We start from the raw sequence: 17,518 nt of genomic DNA, 5'->3' as shown, positions 1-17,518 counted from the left end.
AACACTACATAAAGAGAGACCTAAGACAACACGGCAAGGCAGCAACACATGACAACAACATGGTTGCAACACAACATGATAGCAGCACAAAACATGGTACAAACATTATTGGGCACAGACAACAGCACAAAGGTCAAGAAGATAGAGACAACAATACATCACACAAAGCAGCCACAACTGTCAGTAAGAGTGTCCATTATTGAGTCTTTGAATGAAGAGTTGGAGATAAAACTGTCCAGTTTGAGTGTTTGTTGCAGCTCGTTCCAGTCGCTAGCTGCAGTGAACTGAAAAGAGGAGCAACCCAGGGATGTGTGTGCTTTGGGGACCTTTAACAGAATGTGACTGGCAGAACGGGTGTTGTATGTGGAGGATGAGGGCTGCAGTAGATATCTCAGATAGGGGGGAATGAGGCCTAAGAGGGTTTTTATAAATAAGCATCAACCAGTGGGTCTTGCGACAGGTATACAGAGATGACCAGTTTACAGAGGAGTGTAGAGTGCAGTGATTTGTAGCCTAGTGGTTTGAGCGTTGGGCCAGTAACCTAAAGGTTTCTAGTTCGAAACCCCGAGCCGACAAGGTAAAAATCTGTCGTTCTGCCCCTGAACAAGGCAGTTAACCCACTGTTCCTAGGCCGTCATTGTAAATGAGAATTTGTTCTTAACTGACTTGCCTAGTTAAATAAAGGTAAATAAAAATGAATAAGGAACATTGGTGGCAAATCTGATGGCCGAATGGTAAAGAACATCTAGCTGCTCAAGAGAGCACCATTACCTGCTGATCTATACATTACGTCTCCGTAATCTAGCATGAGTAGGACGGTCATCTGAATCACAGTTAGTTTGGCAGCTGGGGTGAAAGAGGAGCAATTTACGATTTAACTTTAAAACCTCTTAGCGCACGGATCCCACTAGCACGATCAAGTTCGACAACATCCGGTAAAATTGCAGAGCGCCAAATTCAAAATAAAAAATCGTAGTATGAAACGTTCATGAAAATTCAAGTGTCTTACATGGTCCAAAAGCTTAGAATATTGGTAACTAAACTGTGTTGTCAGATTTCAAAAAGGATTTACGGCGAAAGCATAGCGTTTGATTGTCTGAGGACAACGCCTCACATTAACATATTTTCCAAACCAGCACAGGAATCACAAAATCAGAAATAGCGATAAAATATATCACTTACTTATGAAGACCTTCCTCTGTTTGCAATCCAAAAGGTCCCAGTTACACATTGAATGGTTGTTTTATTTAATAAAATCCTTCTTTATATCCCAAAAGCGCTGTTTATTTGGCACCATTTGAATTCAATAATCCACTCTTTCAACATGCATACAAAGGATTCCAAAAAGTTACCGGCAAAGTTCGTCCAAACAGGGTCAAACAATGTTTTTTTTATTAATCCTCAGGTTGTCTAATATCTAAATAAATGATATTTCATATGGAGATTACTATGTTCAATAGCAAAGGAAAAGAACGAAGAGCACGCCCTCGTTCACACATGCAAAAAGACTACTTTTTCCTTGGCTCTCATCTTGGAAAGACTACAAATACTACTTCATTTTTCAAAAAAACAAGCCTAAACCTTGTATAAAGACTGTTGACATCTAGTGGAAGCCATAGGAACTGCAATCTGGGAGGCGGAAATTAGATCTTCCAATGGCATTGCATTGGAAGTTATTGGGAGCTCCAAAAAAGAAAAATCCAGAAGGATTTTCCTCGGGTTTTCGCCTGCCATATCAGTTCTGTTATACTCAGACATTATTTTAATTGTTTTTAGAAACTTCATTGTGTTTTCTATCCAATTATATGCATATCCTAGCTTCTGAGTAACAGGCAGTTTACTTTGGGCACGTCAGACAGGCGGAACTTAAGGAAACTAGACCGTGCACTGAGAGGTTAACCTGCAGCTTCGATATGTGCTGAGAGAAGGACAGTGTACCATACCTGTACTCCCAAGTACTTGTATGAGATGACTACCTCAAGCTCTAAGCCCTCAGAGGTAGTAATTACACTTGTGGGGAGAGGGACATTCTTCTTACCAAACCACATAACCTTTTTCTGAACACCTCCAAAACAAAGGTCAAGGGTAGAGAAAGCTTGTTCGACACTGACACGGAACCCAAACTGGCTGCGCTCGTGCACCATCGTGCACAATTTTCTTTTTTGTATATTTTTTTTTTTACACCAAATGCGATCACGACACGCAGGTTAAAATATCAAAACAAACTCTGAACCAATGACATTAATTTGGGGACAGGTCAAAAAGCATTACACATTTGTCAATTTAGCTAGTTAGCTTGCACTTGCTATCTAATTTGTCCTATTTAGCTAGCTTGCTGTTGCTAGCTAATTTGTCCTGGGATATAAACATTAGGTTGTTATTTTACCTGAAATGCACAAGGTCCTCTACTCCGACAATTAATCCACACAGAAAAGCGGTCAACTGAATCGTTTCTAGTCAACTCTCCTCCTTCCAGACCTTTTCATCGTTTAACTTATATGGTGATTGGCTTCTAAACTTTCATAGTATTACCACGACAACCGGCAACAGTTCTTCTTTCAATCACCCATGTGGGTATTACCAATGAGGAGATAGCATGTGGGTACCTGCATCTATAAACCAATGAGAAGATATGAGAGGCAGGACTTGCAGCGTGATCGGCATAGGAAATAGAAAGGACTTTTATTTTAGCCCTTGGCAACGCAGATGCTTTTTGGCGCAATAATGCAATAACATAGACTCCTACATTTATTTTGCAACGCTCGCACCTGCGATGTGGTCAGCCTATAAGAAAGGTTTGTCGAGCATTTAACACAACCCGGTGAGGGGCCAGTTGAGTATAAGACTGTATCTATCATCTGCATATAAATGGTTGAGAGAGCTTCCTACTGCCTGAGCTATGTAGTTGATGTAAATTGAGAAGAGCGTGGGACCTAGGATTGAGCCTTGGGGTACTCCCTTGGTGACAGGCAGTGGCTGAGACAGTAGATTTTCTGTTATGCAGTTGTGCTTTCACTTTAGTGAAATGTTATCTCTCAACTCATCCCTGTTCTGCCCAGAATTTAACTCTTGTACTTTTCTCTGTCCTTGGCTTAGTTTAGTTTTTTGACCATTTTAATTTTGTCTAGGTAAGGTTAAGCTCAGTGTGTGTGTGTGTGTGTGTGTGTGTATATATGCTCGCAACATTAGTGTGTGTCTGTGCATCTTTTGGAGTCATGTATAAAATATCAGAGCCCAGTGTTGGTCCACTGAATGTGTTTGTTCCTTCCTGATTTCCAGAAGGCACCAGGGCCTCTGTGTATTTTTAACCCTAAGTGCTGAGGTAGAGGGTTGGGAGGAGGAGGGGGGGAGCCAGATCTAGAGGTCAGTGTGGGTCTCAGATTACTACAATGCACTGCTGCAGTAACCCCTCTGTTCCACTGCCCTCTAGGATGCATCGTCCTTATAAACAATTTAGACTCAAAAACAAGAACACATTTATTCACTGTATTTATTATGTTTATGTGACATTGACCACATACAATGAAAACTCACAAGAAATGGATGCATTGTACTAGATTTGGATAATTCAGGACATACTCCCAAATTAATCCAAACAACGTCTCAACACACCATACTGAAAAATGGGGAAAATAAATTTGAAAAAAGACAAACTAAAACAATATTCAACGGTAGATCAGATTTCAAGCATAATCCTCTGATTTAAAAGATGCTCTACAAATGAACCAATCATTAGATATATTGCAGTCATGCTTGAGATTATAACATCATATTGATGCGGTTTCTGTCGTAATGTTAAACACCTGTCCAGGTGTTGTGAAATTTGTTTTGCGACTCCTTGGCAGACCACCTGGAAGCGGCCCAATATTATCAGCACTTCTGCCCTATTGGACCCCAATTCAGTCAATGTGATTGACAGGAGAGATGACCAATGGGGCTGAGTTTGGACCCTCAGAATTATTACAGGGGTTCAAGTATGGATATAGCTTCTCAGTGAAGGTACAACCAGTGAAAGAATAGATATGAGACATGTTTTCTACATCATAAAAGGAGATCTGACCCTCCTTGTAATCCACAAACACCCCCACCTTCTGGGGTTTCTGACTCAGGAAGAGGGGGATAGGGGGTGTGTCCTTGATCTCATACTTATTCTCACCCTTCATATACAGAGCCCAGAGTCTAGCATCTGGGCTTTTAACTTTTGGGCCCTTCCTGATGATGGACTCTCTGGCCACGCCTACCTGCCACTCAATCTTCCCTCTCACCTGAACCTCAAAGTAGAATCTCCCTGAGGAGAAGCCCTCCTTTCCCAAGACCGATAGATACATATCAAACCGCTTTGGGAGGTCAGGGAGAATCTGCCCTTTGTCTCCAAAGCTCACTTGTTTCCTGTTCTCAGACACAATGAGCTTGGGATGTGCTGTATCAGGATCCAGAGTCACATCCACTGACCACTGCCGTATCATCTTCAGCTCAGCATTACACAACTTCTCCATCTCATTATGAAGCATCTCCTCCAGCTGAGACCGAGCTCTCCTCACAGTTCCTACATGCAGATCCCTGTGAACACTGATCTCAGACCAGTCCTTGATTGGGGATGGGGAGTTCTGGTGGAGGTGGTCCAGCTCAGTGCCTCTCCTCAGCAGCTCAGTGATTTCCTGCTCCAGTTCTTCAATGAGCCCTTCAGCCTTCCTCTCAGCTGCTTTCTGCTTCTCCTCAACCTCCTCAATAACCTCACCCTGACTTCTCTCAATGGAGCGCACCAGAGCAGTGAAGACCTCCACACTTCCTGCTATCTCTCTCTCTGCATCTCTCTGGCTGAGCTCTACTGAGAGTTTGATCTCCTTAACCTTCAGCAGTCGCTCCTGGATCATCTGCTGCACTTGTGCTACTTCTCCAGGCTTGGAAGAGGACTCCTCTCTCTCTGACCTTCATCCTCTTAAAATGATCTGCAACTTCTCTGAGCGTTGTGTTGGTTTTTAGGTCCGGTCTTGTATTGAATGTGTCCTTACACAGTGGACACTGGCACAGGGCAGTGGTGTTCCAGTATTCCCTGATACAGACCTTGCAGAAGTTGTGTCCACATGGAATAGAGACTGGATCAGTGAACACATCCAGACAGACAGAGCACAGGAACTGCTCTTCAGACAGGACAGTGCTGGAGGTGGACATTTCTGAAACCTAATAGAAGACCACAGAGGTAGAAATGTAGCTGTCTTCATTTTAGAGTTTTACTGCCCCCTGCTGTACTGGAGTGTCTGTTCAGGAATATGATTTATTGGTTGATCCCTTCCATTGGCTTGGATGGAATCCTGTGATCCCTCCCTAACCCAGAACAAGTCCCACCGACTAGACTACTTTAAAAGGCTGCATGCCATCACAGGTTTTTGTCTCTGTGTGAACAATCTTGTTTTCCCCATTCTATCTGTGGAGCAACCAGTTCTATAAAATGACTTCCTTGAATGAGTCAGTGTTGGAAGGTATCTTTAGAAAGTTAAACAAGAGTGTATATAGCTCTACCAAAATAATATTGATTCAGTGTTCCACAGACATCATGATTTTTACCCAGAGTACTGTAGATAGAGAAACGATATCCAGAAGATGTATAATTTGTTCTACCTTTGTATATTATGGAGCACATGCCCTAAATGTCTTTACATTTGGAGAAGTGACTTTCAATGTACTTGTAACATTGTCAATTCTCACATTTTTACCTGATTGTTTTACAATGATCAAAGAAAGAACAGCTGAGAAACACAAAGTAATGTGATTTTTGAGTAAAATGATCACCAGTGTCCATATTAATCTCTTTCTCTACTTACCTGGGTGTGTTTTTCCTCTTTGTCTTGAGAGAAGGTTGACTGTGTATCTGTGTGTAGAGTGATTTGGAGCAGGAGAGTTATGCAGTTTCACTTTAGCTAAATGTTATCACTCAACTCCTCCCTGTTCTGCACACAACTTAGTCAATCACGGACTACAAAACGAAAACCAGCCCAGTCACAGACACCAATGTCTTGCTCCCAGACAAACTAAACAACTTCTTTGCTCGCTTTGAGGACAATACAGTGCCACTGACACGGCCCGCTACCAAAACCTGCGGGCTCTCCTTCACCGCAACCAACGTGAGTAAAACATTTAAACGTGTTAACCCTCGCCAGGCTGCAGGCCCAGACGGCATCCCCAGCCGCGCCCTCAGAGCATGCGCAGACCAGCTGGCTGGTGTGTTTACGGACATATTCAATCAGTCCCTATCTTGGTCTGCTGTTCCCACATGCTTCAAGAGGGCCACCATTGTTCCTGTACCCAAGCAGGCAAATATTACTGAACTAAATGACTTTTGTCCTGTAGCACTCACTTCTGTCATCATGAAGTGCTTTGAGAGACTAGTCAAGGATCATATCACCTCCACCCTACCTGACACCTAGACCCACTCCAATTTACTTACCGCCCCAATAGGTCCACAGACGACGCAATCGCAACCACACTGCACACTGCCCTAACCCATCTGGACAAGAGGAATACCTATGTGAGAATGCTGTTCATCGACTACAGCTCAGCATTTAACACCGTAGTACCCACCAAACTCGTCATTAAGCTCGAGACCCTGGGTCTTGACCCCGCCCTGTGCAACTGGGTTCTGGACTTTCTGACGGGCTGCCCCCAGGTGGTGAGGGTAGGAAACAACATCTTCACCCCGCTGATCCTCAACATTGGGGCCCCATAAGGGTGCGTTCTCAGCCCTCTCCTGTACTCCCTGTTCACCCATGACTGCGTGACCACACACGCCTCCAACTCAATCATCATGTTTGCAGACGACACTACAGTGGTAGGCTTGATTACCAACATCAACGAGACGGCCTACAGGGAGGAGGTGAGGGCCCTCGGAGTGTGGTGTCAGGAAAATAACCTCACACTCCACGTCAACAAAACTAAGGACATGGTCGTGGACTTCAGGAAACAGCAGAGGGCCGCACCCCCTTATCCACATCGACGGGACAGTAGTGGAGAAGGTGGAAAGTTTTAAGTTCCTCGGCGTATACATCACGGACAAACTGAAATGGTCCACCCACACAGACAGCATGGTGAAGAAGGCGCAACTTCAGGAGGCTGAAGAAATTAGCTTGTCACCAAAAGCACTCACAAACTTTTACAGATGCACAATCGAGAGCATCCTGTCGGGCTGTATCACCTCCTGGTACGGCAACTGCTCCGCCCACAACCATAAGGCTCTCCAGAGGGTAGTGAGGTCTGCACAACGCATCACCGGGGGCAAACTACCTGCCCTCCAGGACACCTACACCACCCGATGCTACAGGAAGGCCAAAAAGATCATCAAGGACAACAACCACCCGAGCCACTGCCTGTTCACCCTGCTATCATCCAGAAGGCGAGGTCAGTACAGGTGCATCAAAGCAGGGGCCGAGAGACTGAAAAACAGCTTCTAACTCAAAGGCCATCAGACTGTTAAACAGCATCACTAACATTGAGTAGCTGCTGCCAACATACTGACTCAATCTCTAGCCACTTTAATAATTGGATGTAATACATGTATCACTAGTCACTTAACAATGCCACTTTATGTAATGTTTACATACCCTACATTACTCATGTCATATGTATATACTGTACTCTATACCATCTACTGCATCTTGCTTATGCTGAACGGCCATCGCTCATCCATATATTTATATGTACATATTCTTATTCATTCCTTTACACTTGTGTAAAGGTAGTTTACTTGTTAGATATTACTGCACGGTCAGAACTAGAAGCACAAGCATTTTGCTACTCGCATTAACATCTGCTAACCATGTGTATGTGACCAATAACATTTGATTTGACTTAACTGTTTCACATTCTCTGTGCTTGGTTTAGTTTATTTGTCCATTTAAAGTTGTACAGGTAAGTGAAAACTAGCTGTGTGTGTGTGTGCACGTTTGGTGTGTGCGTGCGTGTTTTCGAGTTGTGTATAATTGTATCAGAGTCCAGTGAAGGTGTTCGTTCCTTCTTGTGTCTCAAATGAAACCAGGGCCTGTGTGTGTGTTTAACCCTGGCTTCTGGAGGGAGGGGCCACATCTAGAGGTCAGTGTGGGCCTCAGAAGCCACTGCTGCAGTCACCCCTCTGTTCCACTGTCCTCTGGGAAGCTTAACCTTCTACCTCCAACAGGATGCTAATCTCCTTTTTTACTAAACATTTAGCTGTATGTTATTAGTATTTTATTGAACCAAACAAACATATTTATTATGTTTATTTGACAGGGTTCAGGTACGATTAAAAGATAAATTGCACAAGAAATTCGATGCATCCTGCTAAATTGATCTAATTCAGTACAACCTACTCCCAAATGAACCCGAACAAGGTCCCAACACTGAATGAGAAAAAGAAATGGGAACGAAGTCAGACTAACTTTAACAATATTCTACTGTAGATCAGATTTCAAGCATTATCCTCTGATTTTAACACCAAAACCATATCAAACATCATGGTCTAAACAGGCCGCAAAGAAGTCATGCTGCACAAATGACCCAATCTTGAGATACATTGCAGTCATGCTTCATATTATAATATCTTATTGATGTGGTTTCTGACATGATGTTAAACACCTGTCCAGGTGTTGTGAAATTTGGTTTGTGACTCCTTGGCAGACCCTCTGGAACATGCCCCATTATTATTAACAACACTCTTTACAATTGGATGTGTTACTCTAATTGTTATTTGCTCCATCAGATTGTCATCTGTTGCCTTATTGGACACCAATTCAGTCAGTGTGATTGGCAGGAGAGATGACCAATGGGGCTGAGTTTGGACCCTCATTATCACGGGTTCAAGTATGGATATAGTTTCTCAGTGAAGGTACAACCAGTGAAACAGTAGATATGGGACCTGTTTTCTACATCATAAAAGGAGATCTTAAGTTTGTTTTGGTAAAGGCATTGTGTGTGTGTTCGAGTCATGTATAAATGTATCATATCCCAGTGTTGGTCCAGTGAACATGAACATCTGTTCCTTCCTGTGTCTCAAATGGCACCAGGGCCTGTATGTATTTTTAACCCTTGGTGCTGGGAGGTAGAGGGAGGTGCTGGGAGGTAGAGGGAGGTGCTGGGAGGCAGAGGGAGGTGCTGGGAGGCAGAGGGAGGTGCTGGGAGGCAGAGGGAGGTGCTGGGAGGCAGAGGGAGGTGCTGGGAGGCAGAGGGAGGTGCTGGGAGGCAGAGGGAGGTGCTGGAGGGCAGAGGGAGGTGCTGGAGGGGCAGAGGAGGTGCTGCAGGGCAGAGGGAGGTGCTGCAGGGGCAGAGGGAGGTGCTGCAAGGGGCAGAGGGAGGTGCTGCAGGGGCAGAGTTGGAGTGCTGACAGGGGCAGAGTATGGAGGTGCTGCAGGGGCAGAGTATGGATGTGCTGCAGGGGCAGAGTATGGAGGTGCTGCAGGGGCAGAGTATGGAGGTGCTGCAGGGCAGAGTATGGAGGTGCTGCAGGGGCAGAGTATGGAGGTGCTGCAGGGGCAGAGTATGGAGGTGCTGCAGGGCAGAGTATGGAGGTGCTGCAGGGGCAGAGTATGGAGGTGCTGCAGGGCAGAGTATGGAGGTGCTGCAGGGGCAGAGTATGGAGGTGCTGCAGGGGCAGAGTATGGAGGTGCTGCAGGGGCAGAGTATGGAGGTGCTGCAGGGGCAGAGTATGGAGGTGCTGCAGGGGCAGAGTATGGAGGTGCTGCAGGGGCAGAGTATGGAGGTGCTGCAGGGGCAGAGTATGGAGGTGCTGCAGGGGCAGAGTATGGAGGTGTCGGGGGAGTATGGGGAGCAGAGTATGGAGGTGCTGCGAGGCAGAGTATGGAGGTGCTGCGAGGCAGAGTATGGAGGTGCTGCGAGGCAGAGTATGGAGGTGCTGCGAGGCAGAGTATGGAGGTGCTGCGAGGCAGAGTATGGAGGTGCTGCGAGGCAGAGTATGGAGGTGCTGCGAGGCAGAGTATGGAGGTGCTGCGAGGCAGAGTATGGAGGTGCTGCGAGGCAGAGTATGGAGGTGCTGCGAGGCAGAGTATGGAGGTGCTGCGAGGCAGAGTATGGAGGTGCTGCGAGGCAGAGTATGGAGGTGCTGCGAGGCAGAGTATGGAGGTGCTGCGAGGCAGAGTATGGAGGTGCTGCGAGGCAGAGTATGGAGGTGCTGCGAGGCAGAGTATGGAGGTGCTGGGAGGTAGAGTATTGAGGTGCTGGGAGGTAGCCAGATCTAGAGGTCATTCTGGGACTCTGTTCCACTGCATCACCCTTATAAACAATTTTAGACTCATAAAAACAAGAACAAAGCATTTATTTATTCTATCATGTTTATTTGACATGGACCACATGCAAATAAAACATAAAACTCACTAGAAATGTTATGCATTGTACTAGACTTGGATAATTCAGTACATACTCCCAAATGAATCCAAACAACGTCTCAACACACTATACTGAAACATGGGGAAAAGAAATGGGAACAAAGACACAAACTAAAACATATTCTACTGTAGATCAGATTCCAAGCATCATTTGATTTTAACACCAAAACCATATCAAACATCGTGGTCTAAACAGGCCGCAAATAATTAATGCTGCGCAAGTGAACCAATCATTGAAAACCACGTTAGATAAATTGCAGGCATGCTTCAGATGATCATGTTGATGCAGTTTCTGACATGATGTTAAACCCCTAGATGTTATGAAATTTGGTGTATGACTACTTGGCAGACCCCCTGAAAAGCATCCCAATATTATCAGCACTTCTGCCTTATTGGACCCCAATTCAGTCAGTGTGATTGACAGGAGAGATGACCAATGGGGCTGAGTTTGGACCCTCCTCATTATCACAGGGGTTCAAGTATGGATATAGCTTCTCAGTGAAGGTACAACCAGTGAAAGAGTAGATATGAGACATGTTTTCTACATCATAAAAGGAGATCTGACCCTCCTTGTAATCCACAAACACCCCCACCTTCTGGGGTTTCTGACTCGGGAAGAGGTGCATATGGGGTGTGTCCTTGGCTATATACTTATTCCTATTCATATACAGAGCCCAGAGTCCACCCTCAGGGCTTACAGCCGTTGGGCCCTTCCTGATGATGGACTCTCTGGCCACTCCTACCTGCCATTCAATCTTCCCCCTAACCTGAACTTCAAAGTAGAATCTCCCTGAGGAGAAGCCCTCCTTTCCCAGGACCGATAGATAACATTCAAACCTCTCTGGGAGGTCAGGGAGAATCTGGCGTACGTCTCCATAGCTCACTTGTTTCCTGTCCTCCGACACAATGAGCTTGCAGTGTGCTGTATCAGGATCCAGAGTCACATCCACTGACCACTGACGTATCCTCCTCAGCTCAGGATCCTGTCGCTCCTGGATCATCTGCTGCACTTGTGCTACTTCTCCAGGCTTGGAAGAGGACTCCTCTCTGTCTGAGACCTTCATCCTCTTAAAATGATCTGCAACTTCTCTGAGTGTTGTGTTGGTTTTTAGGTCCGGTCTTCTATTGAATGTGTCCTTACACAGTGGACACTGGCACAGGGCAGTGGTGTTCCAGTATTCACTGATACAGGCCTTGCAGAAGTTGTGTCCACATGGAATAGAGACTGGATCAGTGAACACATCCAGACAGACAGAGCACAGGAACTGCTCTTCAGACAGGACAGTGCTGGAGGTGGACATTTCTGAAACCTAATAGAAGACCACAGAGGTAGAAATGTAGCTGTCTTCATTTTAGAGTTTTACTGCCCCCTGCTGTACTGGAGTGTCTGTTCAGGAATATGATTTATTGGTTGATCCCTTCCACTGGCTTGGATGGAATCCTGTGATCCCTCCCTAACCCAGAACAAGTCCCACCGACTAGACTACTTTAAAAGGCTGCATGCCATCACAGGTTTTTGTCTCTGTGTGAACAATCTTGTTTTCCCCATTCTATCTGTGGAGCAACCAGTTCTATAAAATGACTTCCTTGAATGAGTCAGTGTTGGAAGGTATCTTTAGAAAGTTAAACAAGAGTGTATATAGCTCTACCAAAATAATATTGATTCAGTGTTCCACAGACATCATGATTTTTACCCAGAGTACTGTAGATAGAGAAACGATATCCAGAAGATGTATAATTTGTTCTACCTTTGTATATTATGGAGCACATGCCCTAAATGTCTTTACATTTGGAGAAGTGACTTTCAATGTACTTGTAACATTGTCAATTCTCACATTTTTACCTGATTGTTTTACAATGATCAAAGAAAGAACAGCTGAGAAACACAAAGTAATGTGATTTTTGAGTAAAATGATCACCAGTGTCCATATTAATCTCTTTCTCTACTTACCTGGGTGTGTTTTTCCTCTTTGTCTTGAGAGAAGGTTGACTGTGTATCTGTGTGTAGAGTGATTTGGAGCAGGAGAGTTATGCAGTTTCACTTTAGCTAAATGTTATCACTCAACTCCTCCCTGTTCTGCACACAACTTAGTCAATCACGGACTACAAAACGAAAACCAGCCCAGTCACAGACACCAATGTCTTGCTCCCAGACAAACTAAACAACTTCTTTGCTCGCTTTGAGGACAATACAGTGCCACTGACACGGCCCGCTACCAAAACCTGCGGGCTCTCCTTCACCGCAACCAACGTGAGTAAAACATTTAAACGTGTTAACCCTCGCCAGGCTGCAGGCCCAGACGGCATCCCCAGCCGCGCCCTCAGAGCATGCGCAGACCAGCTGGCTGGTGTGTTTACGGACATATTCAATCAGTCCCTATCTTGGTCTGCTGTTCCCACATGCTTCAAGAGGGCCACCATTGTTCCTGTACCCAAGCAGGCAAATATTACTGAACTAAATGACTTTTGTCCTGTAGCACTCACTTCTGTCATCATGAAGTGCTTTGAGAGACTAGTCAAGGATCATATCACCTCCACCCTACCTGACACCTAGACCCACTCCAATTTACTTACCGCCCCAATAGGTCCACAGACGACGCAATCGCAACCACACTGCACACTGCCCTAACCCATCTGGACAAGAGGAATACCTATGTGAGAATGCTGTTCATCGACTACAGCTCAGCATTTAACACCGTAGTACCCACCAAACTCGTCATTAAGCTCGAGACCCTGGGTCTTGACCCCGCCCTGTGCAACTGGGTTCTGGACTTTCTGACGGGCTGCCCCCAGGTGGTGAGGGTAGGAAACAACATCTTCACCCCGCTGATCCTCAACATTGGGGCCCCATAAGGGTGCGTTCTCAGCCCTCTCCTGTACTCCCTGTTCACCCATGACTGCGTGACCACACACGCCTCCAACTCAATCATCATGTTTGCAGACGACACTACAGTGGTAGGCTTGATTACCAACATCAACGAGACGGCCTACAGGGAGGAGGTGAGGGCCCTCGGAGTGTGGTGTCAGGAAAATAACCTCACACTCCACGTCAACAAAACTAAGGACATGGTCGTGGACTTCAGGAAACAGCAGAGGGCCGCACCCCCTTATCCACATCGACGGGACAGTAGTGGAGAAGGTGGAAAGTTTTAAGTTCCTCGGCGTATACATCACGGACAAACTGAAATGGTCCACCCACACAGACAGCATGGTGAAGAAGGCGCAACTTCAGGAGGCTGAAGAAATTAGCTTGTCACCAAAAGCACTCACAAACTTTTACAGATGCACAATCGAGAGCATCCTGTCGGGCTGTATCACCTCCTGGTACGGCAACTGCTCCGCCCACAACCATAAGGCTCTCCAGAGGGTAGTGAGGTCTGCACAACGCATCACCGGGGGCAAACTACCTGCCCTCCAGGACACCTACACCACCCGATGCTACAGGAAGGCCAAAAAGATCATCAAGGACAACAACCACCCGAGCCACTGCCTGTTCACCCTGCTATCATCCAGAAGGCGAGGTCAGTACAGGTGCATCAAAGCAGGGGCCGAGAGACTGAAAAACAGCTTCTAACTCAAAGGCCATCAGACTGTTAAACAGCATCACTAACATTGAGTAGCTGCTGCCAACATACTGACTCAATCTCTAGCCACTTTAATAATTGGATGTAATACATGTATCACTAGTCACTTAACAATGCCACTTTATGTAATGTTTACATACCCTACATTACTCATGTCATATGTATATACTGTACTCTATACCATCTACTGCATCTTGCTTATGCTGAACGGCCATCGCTCATCCATATATTTATATGTACATATTCTTATTCATTCCTTTACACTTGTGTAAAGGTAGTTTACTTGTTAGATATTACTGCACGGTCAGAACTAGAAGCACAAGCATTTTGCTACTCGCATTAACATCTGCTAACCATGTGTATGTGACCAATAACATTTGATTTGACTTAACTGTTTCACATTCTCTGTGCTTGGTTTAGTTTATTTGTCCATTTAAAGTTGTACAGGTAAGTGAAAACTAGCTGTGTGTGTGTGTGCACGTTTGGTGTGTGCGTGCGTGTTTTCGAGTTGTGTATAATTGTATCAGAGTCCAGTGAAGGTGTTCGTTCCTTCTTGTGTCTCAAATGAAACCAGGGCCTGTGTGTGTGTTTAACCCTGGCTTCTGGAGGGAGGGGCCACATCTAGAGGTCAGTGTGGGCCTCAGAAGCCACTGCTGCAGTCACCCCTCTGTTCCACTGTCCTCTGGGAAGCTTAACCTTCTACCTCCAACAGGATGCTAATCTCCTTTTTTACTAAACATTTAGCTGTATGTTATTAGTATTTTATTGAACCAAACAAACATATTTATTATGTTTATTTGACAGGGTTCAGGTACGATTAAAAGATAAATTGCACAAGAAATTCGATGCATCCTGCTAAATTGATCTAATTCAGTACAACCTACTCCCAAATGAACCCGAACAAGGTCCCAACACTGAATGAGAAAAAGAAATGGGAACGAAGTCAGACTAACTTTAACAATATTCTACTGTAGATCAGATTTCAAGCATTATCCTCTGATTTTAACACCAAAACCATATCAAACATCATGGTCTAAACAGGCCGCAAAGAAGTCATGCTGCACAAATGACCCAATCTTGAGATACATTGCAGTCATGCTTCATATTATAATATCTTATTGATGTGGTTTCTGACATGATGTTAAACACCTGTCCAGGTGTTGTGAAATTTGGTTTGTGACTCCTTGGCAGACCCTCTGGAACATGCCCCATTATTATTAACAACACTCTTTACAATTGGATGTGTTACTCTAATTGTTATTTGCTCCATCAGATTGTCATCTGTTGCCTTATTGGACACCAATTCAGTCAGTGTGATTGGCAGGAGAGATGACCAATGGGGCTGAGTTTGGACCCTCATTATCACGGGTTCAAGTATGGATATAGTTTCTCAGTGAAGGTACAACCAGTGAAACAGTAGATATGGGACCTGTTTTCTACATCATAAAAGGAGATCTTAAGTTTGTTTTGGTAAAGGCATTGTGTGTGTGTTCGAGTCATGTATAAATGTATCATATCCCAGTGTTGGTCCAGTGAACATGAACATCTGTTCCTTCCTGTGTCTCAAATGGCACCAGGGCCTGTATGTATTTTTAACCCTTGGTGCTGGGAGGTAGAGGGAGGTGCTGGGAGGTAGAGGGAGGTGCTGGGAGGCAGAGGGAGGTGCTGGGAGGCAGAGGGAGGTGCTGGGAGGCAGAGGGAGGTGCTGGGAGGCAGAGGGAGGTGCTGGGAGGCAGAGGGAGGTGCTGGGAGGCAGAGGGAGGTGCTGCAGGGGCAGAGGGAGGTGCTGCAGGGGCAGAGGGAGGTGCTGCAGGGGCAGAGGGAGGTGCTGCAGGGGCAGAGGGAGGTGCTGCAGGGGCAGAGGGAGGTGCTGCAGGGGCAGAGTATGGAGGTGCTGCAGGGGCAGAGTATGGAGGTGCTGCAGGGGCAGAGTATGGAGGTGCTGCAGGGGCAGAGTATGGAGGTGCTGCAGGGGCAGAGTATGGAGGTGCTGCAGGGGCAGAGTATGGAGGTGCTGCAGGGGCAGAGTATGGAGGTGCTGCAGGGGCAGAGTATGGAGGTGCTGCAGGGGCAGAGTATGGAGGTGCTGCAGGGGCAGAGTATGGAGGTGCTGCAGGGGCAGAGTATGGAGGTGCTGCAGGGGCAGAGTATGGAGGTGCTGCAGGGGCAGAGTATGGAGGTGCTGCAGGGGCAGAGTATGGAGGTGCTGCAGGGGCAGAGTATGGAGGTGCTGCAGGGGCAGAGTATGGAGGTGCTGCAGGGGCAGAGTATGGAGGTGCTGCAGGGGCAGAGTATGGAGGTGCTGCAGGGGCAGAGTATGGAGGTGCTGCAGGGGCAGAGTATGGAGGTGCTGCGAGGCAGAGTATGGAGGTGCTGCGAGGCAGAGTATGGAGGTGCTGCGAGGCAGAGTATGGAGGTGCTGCGAGGCAGAGTATGGAGGTGCTGCGAGGCAGAGTATGGAGGTGCTGCGAGGCAGAGTATGGAGGTGCTGCGAGGCAGAGTATGGAGGTGCTGCGAGGCAGAGTATGGAGGTGCTGCGAGGCAGAGTATGGAGGTGCTGCGAGGCAGAGTATGGAGGTGCTGCGAGGCAGAGTATGGAGGTGCTGCGAGGCAGAGTATGGAGGTGCTGCGAGGCAGAGTATGGAGGTGCTGCGAGGCAGAGTATGGAGGTGCTGCGAGGCAGAGTATGGAGGTGCTGCGAGGCAGAGTATGGAGGTGCTGGGAGGCAGAGTATGGAGGTGCTGGGAGGTAGAGTATTGAGGTGCTGGGAGGTAGCCAGATCTAGAGGTCATTCTGGGACTCTGTTCCACTGCATCACCCTTATAAACAATTTTAGACTCATAAAAACAAGAACAAAGCATTTATTTATTCTATCATGTTTATTTGACATGGACCACATGCAAATAAAACATAAAACTCACTAGAAATGTTATGCATTGTACTAGACTTGGATAATTCAGTACATACTCCCAAATGAATCCAAACAACGTCTCAACACACTATACTGAAACATGGGGAAAAGAAATGGGAACAAAGACACAAACTAAAACATATTCTACTGTAGATCAGATTCCAAGCATCATTTGATTTTAACACCAAAACCATATCAAACATCGTGGTCTAAACAGGCCGCAAATAATTAATGCTGCGCAAGTGAACCAATCATTGAAAACCACGTTAGATAAATTGCAGGCATGCTTCAGATGATCATGTTGATGCAGTTTCTGACATGATGTTAAACCCCTAGATGTTATGAAATTTGGTGTATGACTACTTGGCAGACCCCCTGAAAAGCATCCCAATATTATCAGCACTTCTGCCTTATTGGACCCCAATTCAGTCAGTGTGATTGACAGGAGAGATGACCAATGGGGCTGAGTTTGGACCCTCCTCATTATCACAGGGGTTCAAGTATGGATATAGCTTCTCAGTGAAGGTACAACCAGTGAAAGAGTAGATATGAGACATGTTTTCTACATCATAAAAGGAGATCTGACCCTCCTTGTAATCCACAAACACCCCCACCTTCTGGGGTTTCTGACTCGGGAAGAGGTGCATATGGGGTGT

The 17,518-nt window shown here is 46.0% G+C and overlaps 2 protein-coding genes across 4 annotated transcripts in view; one reads left to right on the top strand and one right to left on the bottom strand.

Moving 5' to 3' along the window:
- LOC109876969 (trafficking kinesin-binding protein 2) overlaps positions 1-17,518 on the top strand; it is a 77,769-nt gene that overhangs the window by 28,508 nt on the left and 31,743 nt on the right. The window lies entirely within an intron of this gene.
- On the bottom strand, positions 3,353-5,893 carry LOC116359749 (E3 ubiquitin-protein ligase TRIM21-like). Its single transcript, XM_031813221.1, has 3 exons — positions 5,823-5,893; positions 4,915-5,181; positions 3,353-4,877 (listed from the first exon to the last, which is right to left on the bottom strand). The coding sequence occupies exons 2-3, from the start codon at positions 5,170-5,172 to the stop codon at positions 3,900-3,902; spliced, it is 1,236 nt and encodes a 411-aa protein (XP_031669081.1). The 5' UTR covers positions 5,173-5,181; positions 5,823-5,893; the 3' UTR covers positions 3,353-3,899.

Source organism: Oncorhynchus kisutch, unplaced genomic scaffold (assembly GCF_002021735.2).
Source record: "Oncorhynchus kisutch isolate 150728-3 unplaced genomic scaffold, Okis_V2 Okis05a-Okis16b_hom, whole genome shotgun sequence".
Taxonomy (NCBI): domain Eukaryota; kingdom Metazoa; phylum Chordata; class Actinopteri; order Salmoniformes; family Salmonidae; genus Oncorhynchus; species Oncorhynchus kisutch.
The sequence above is the reverse complement of the archived record's forward strand: the minus strand, read 5'-3'. Positions and strand labels throughout refer to the sequence as shown.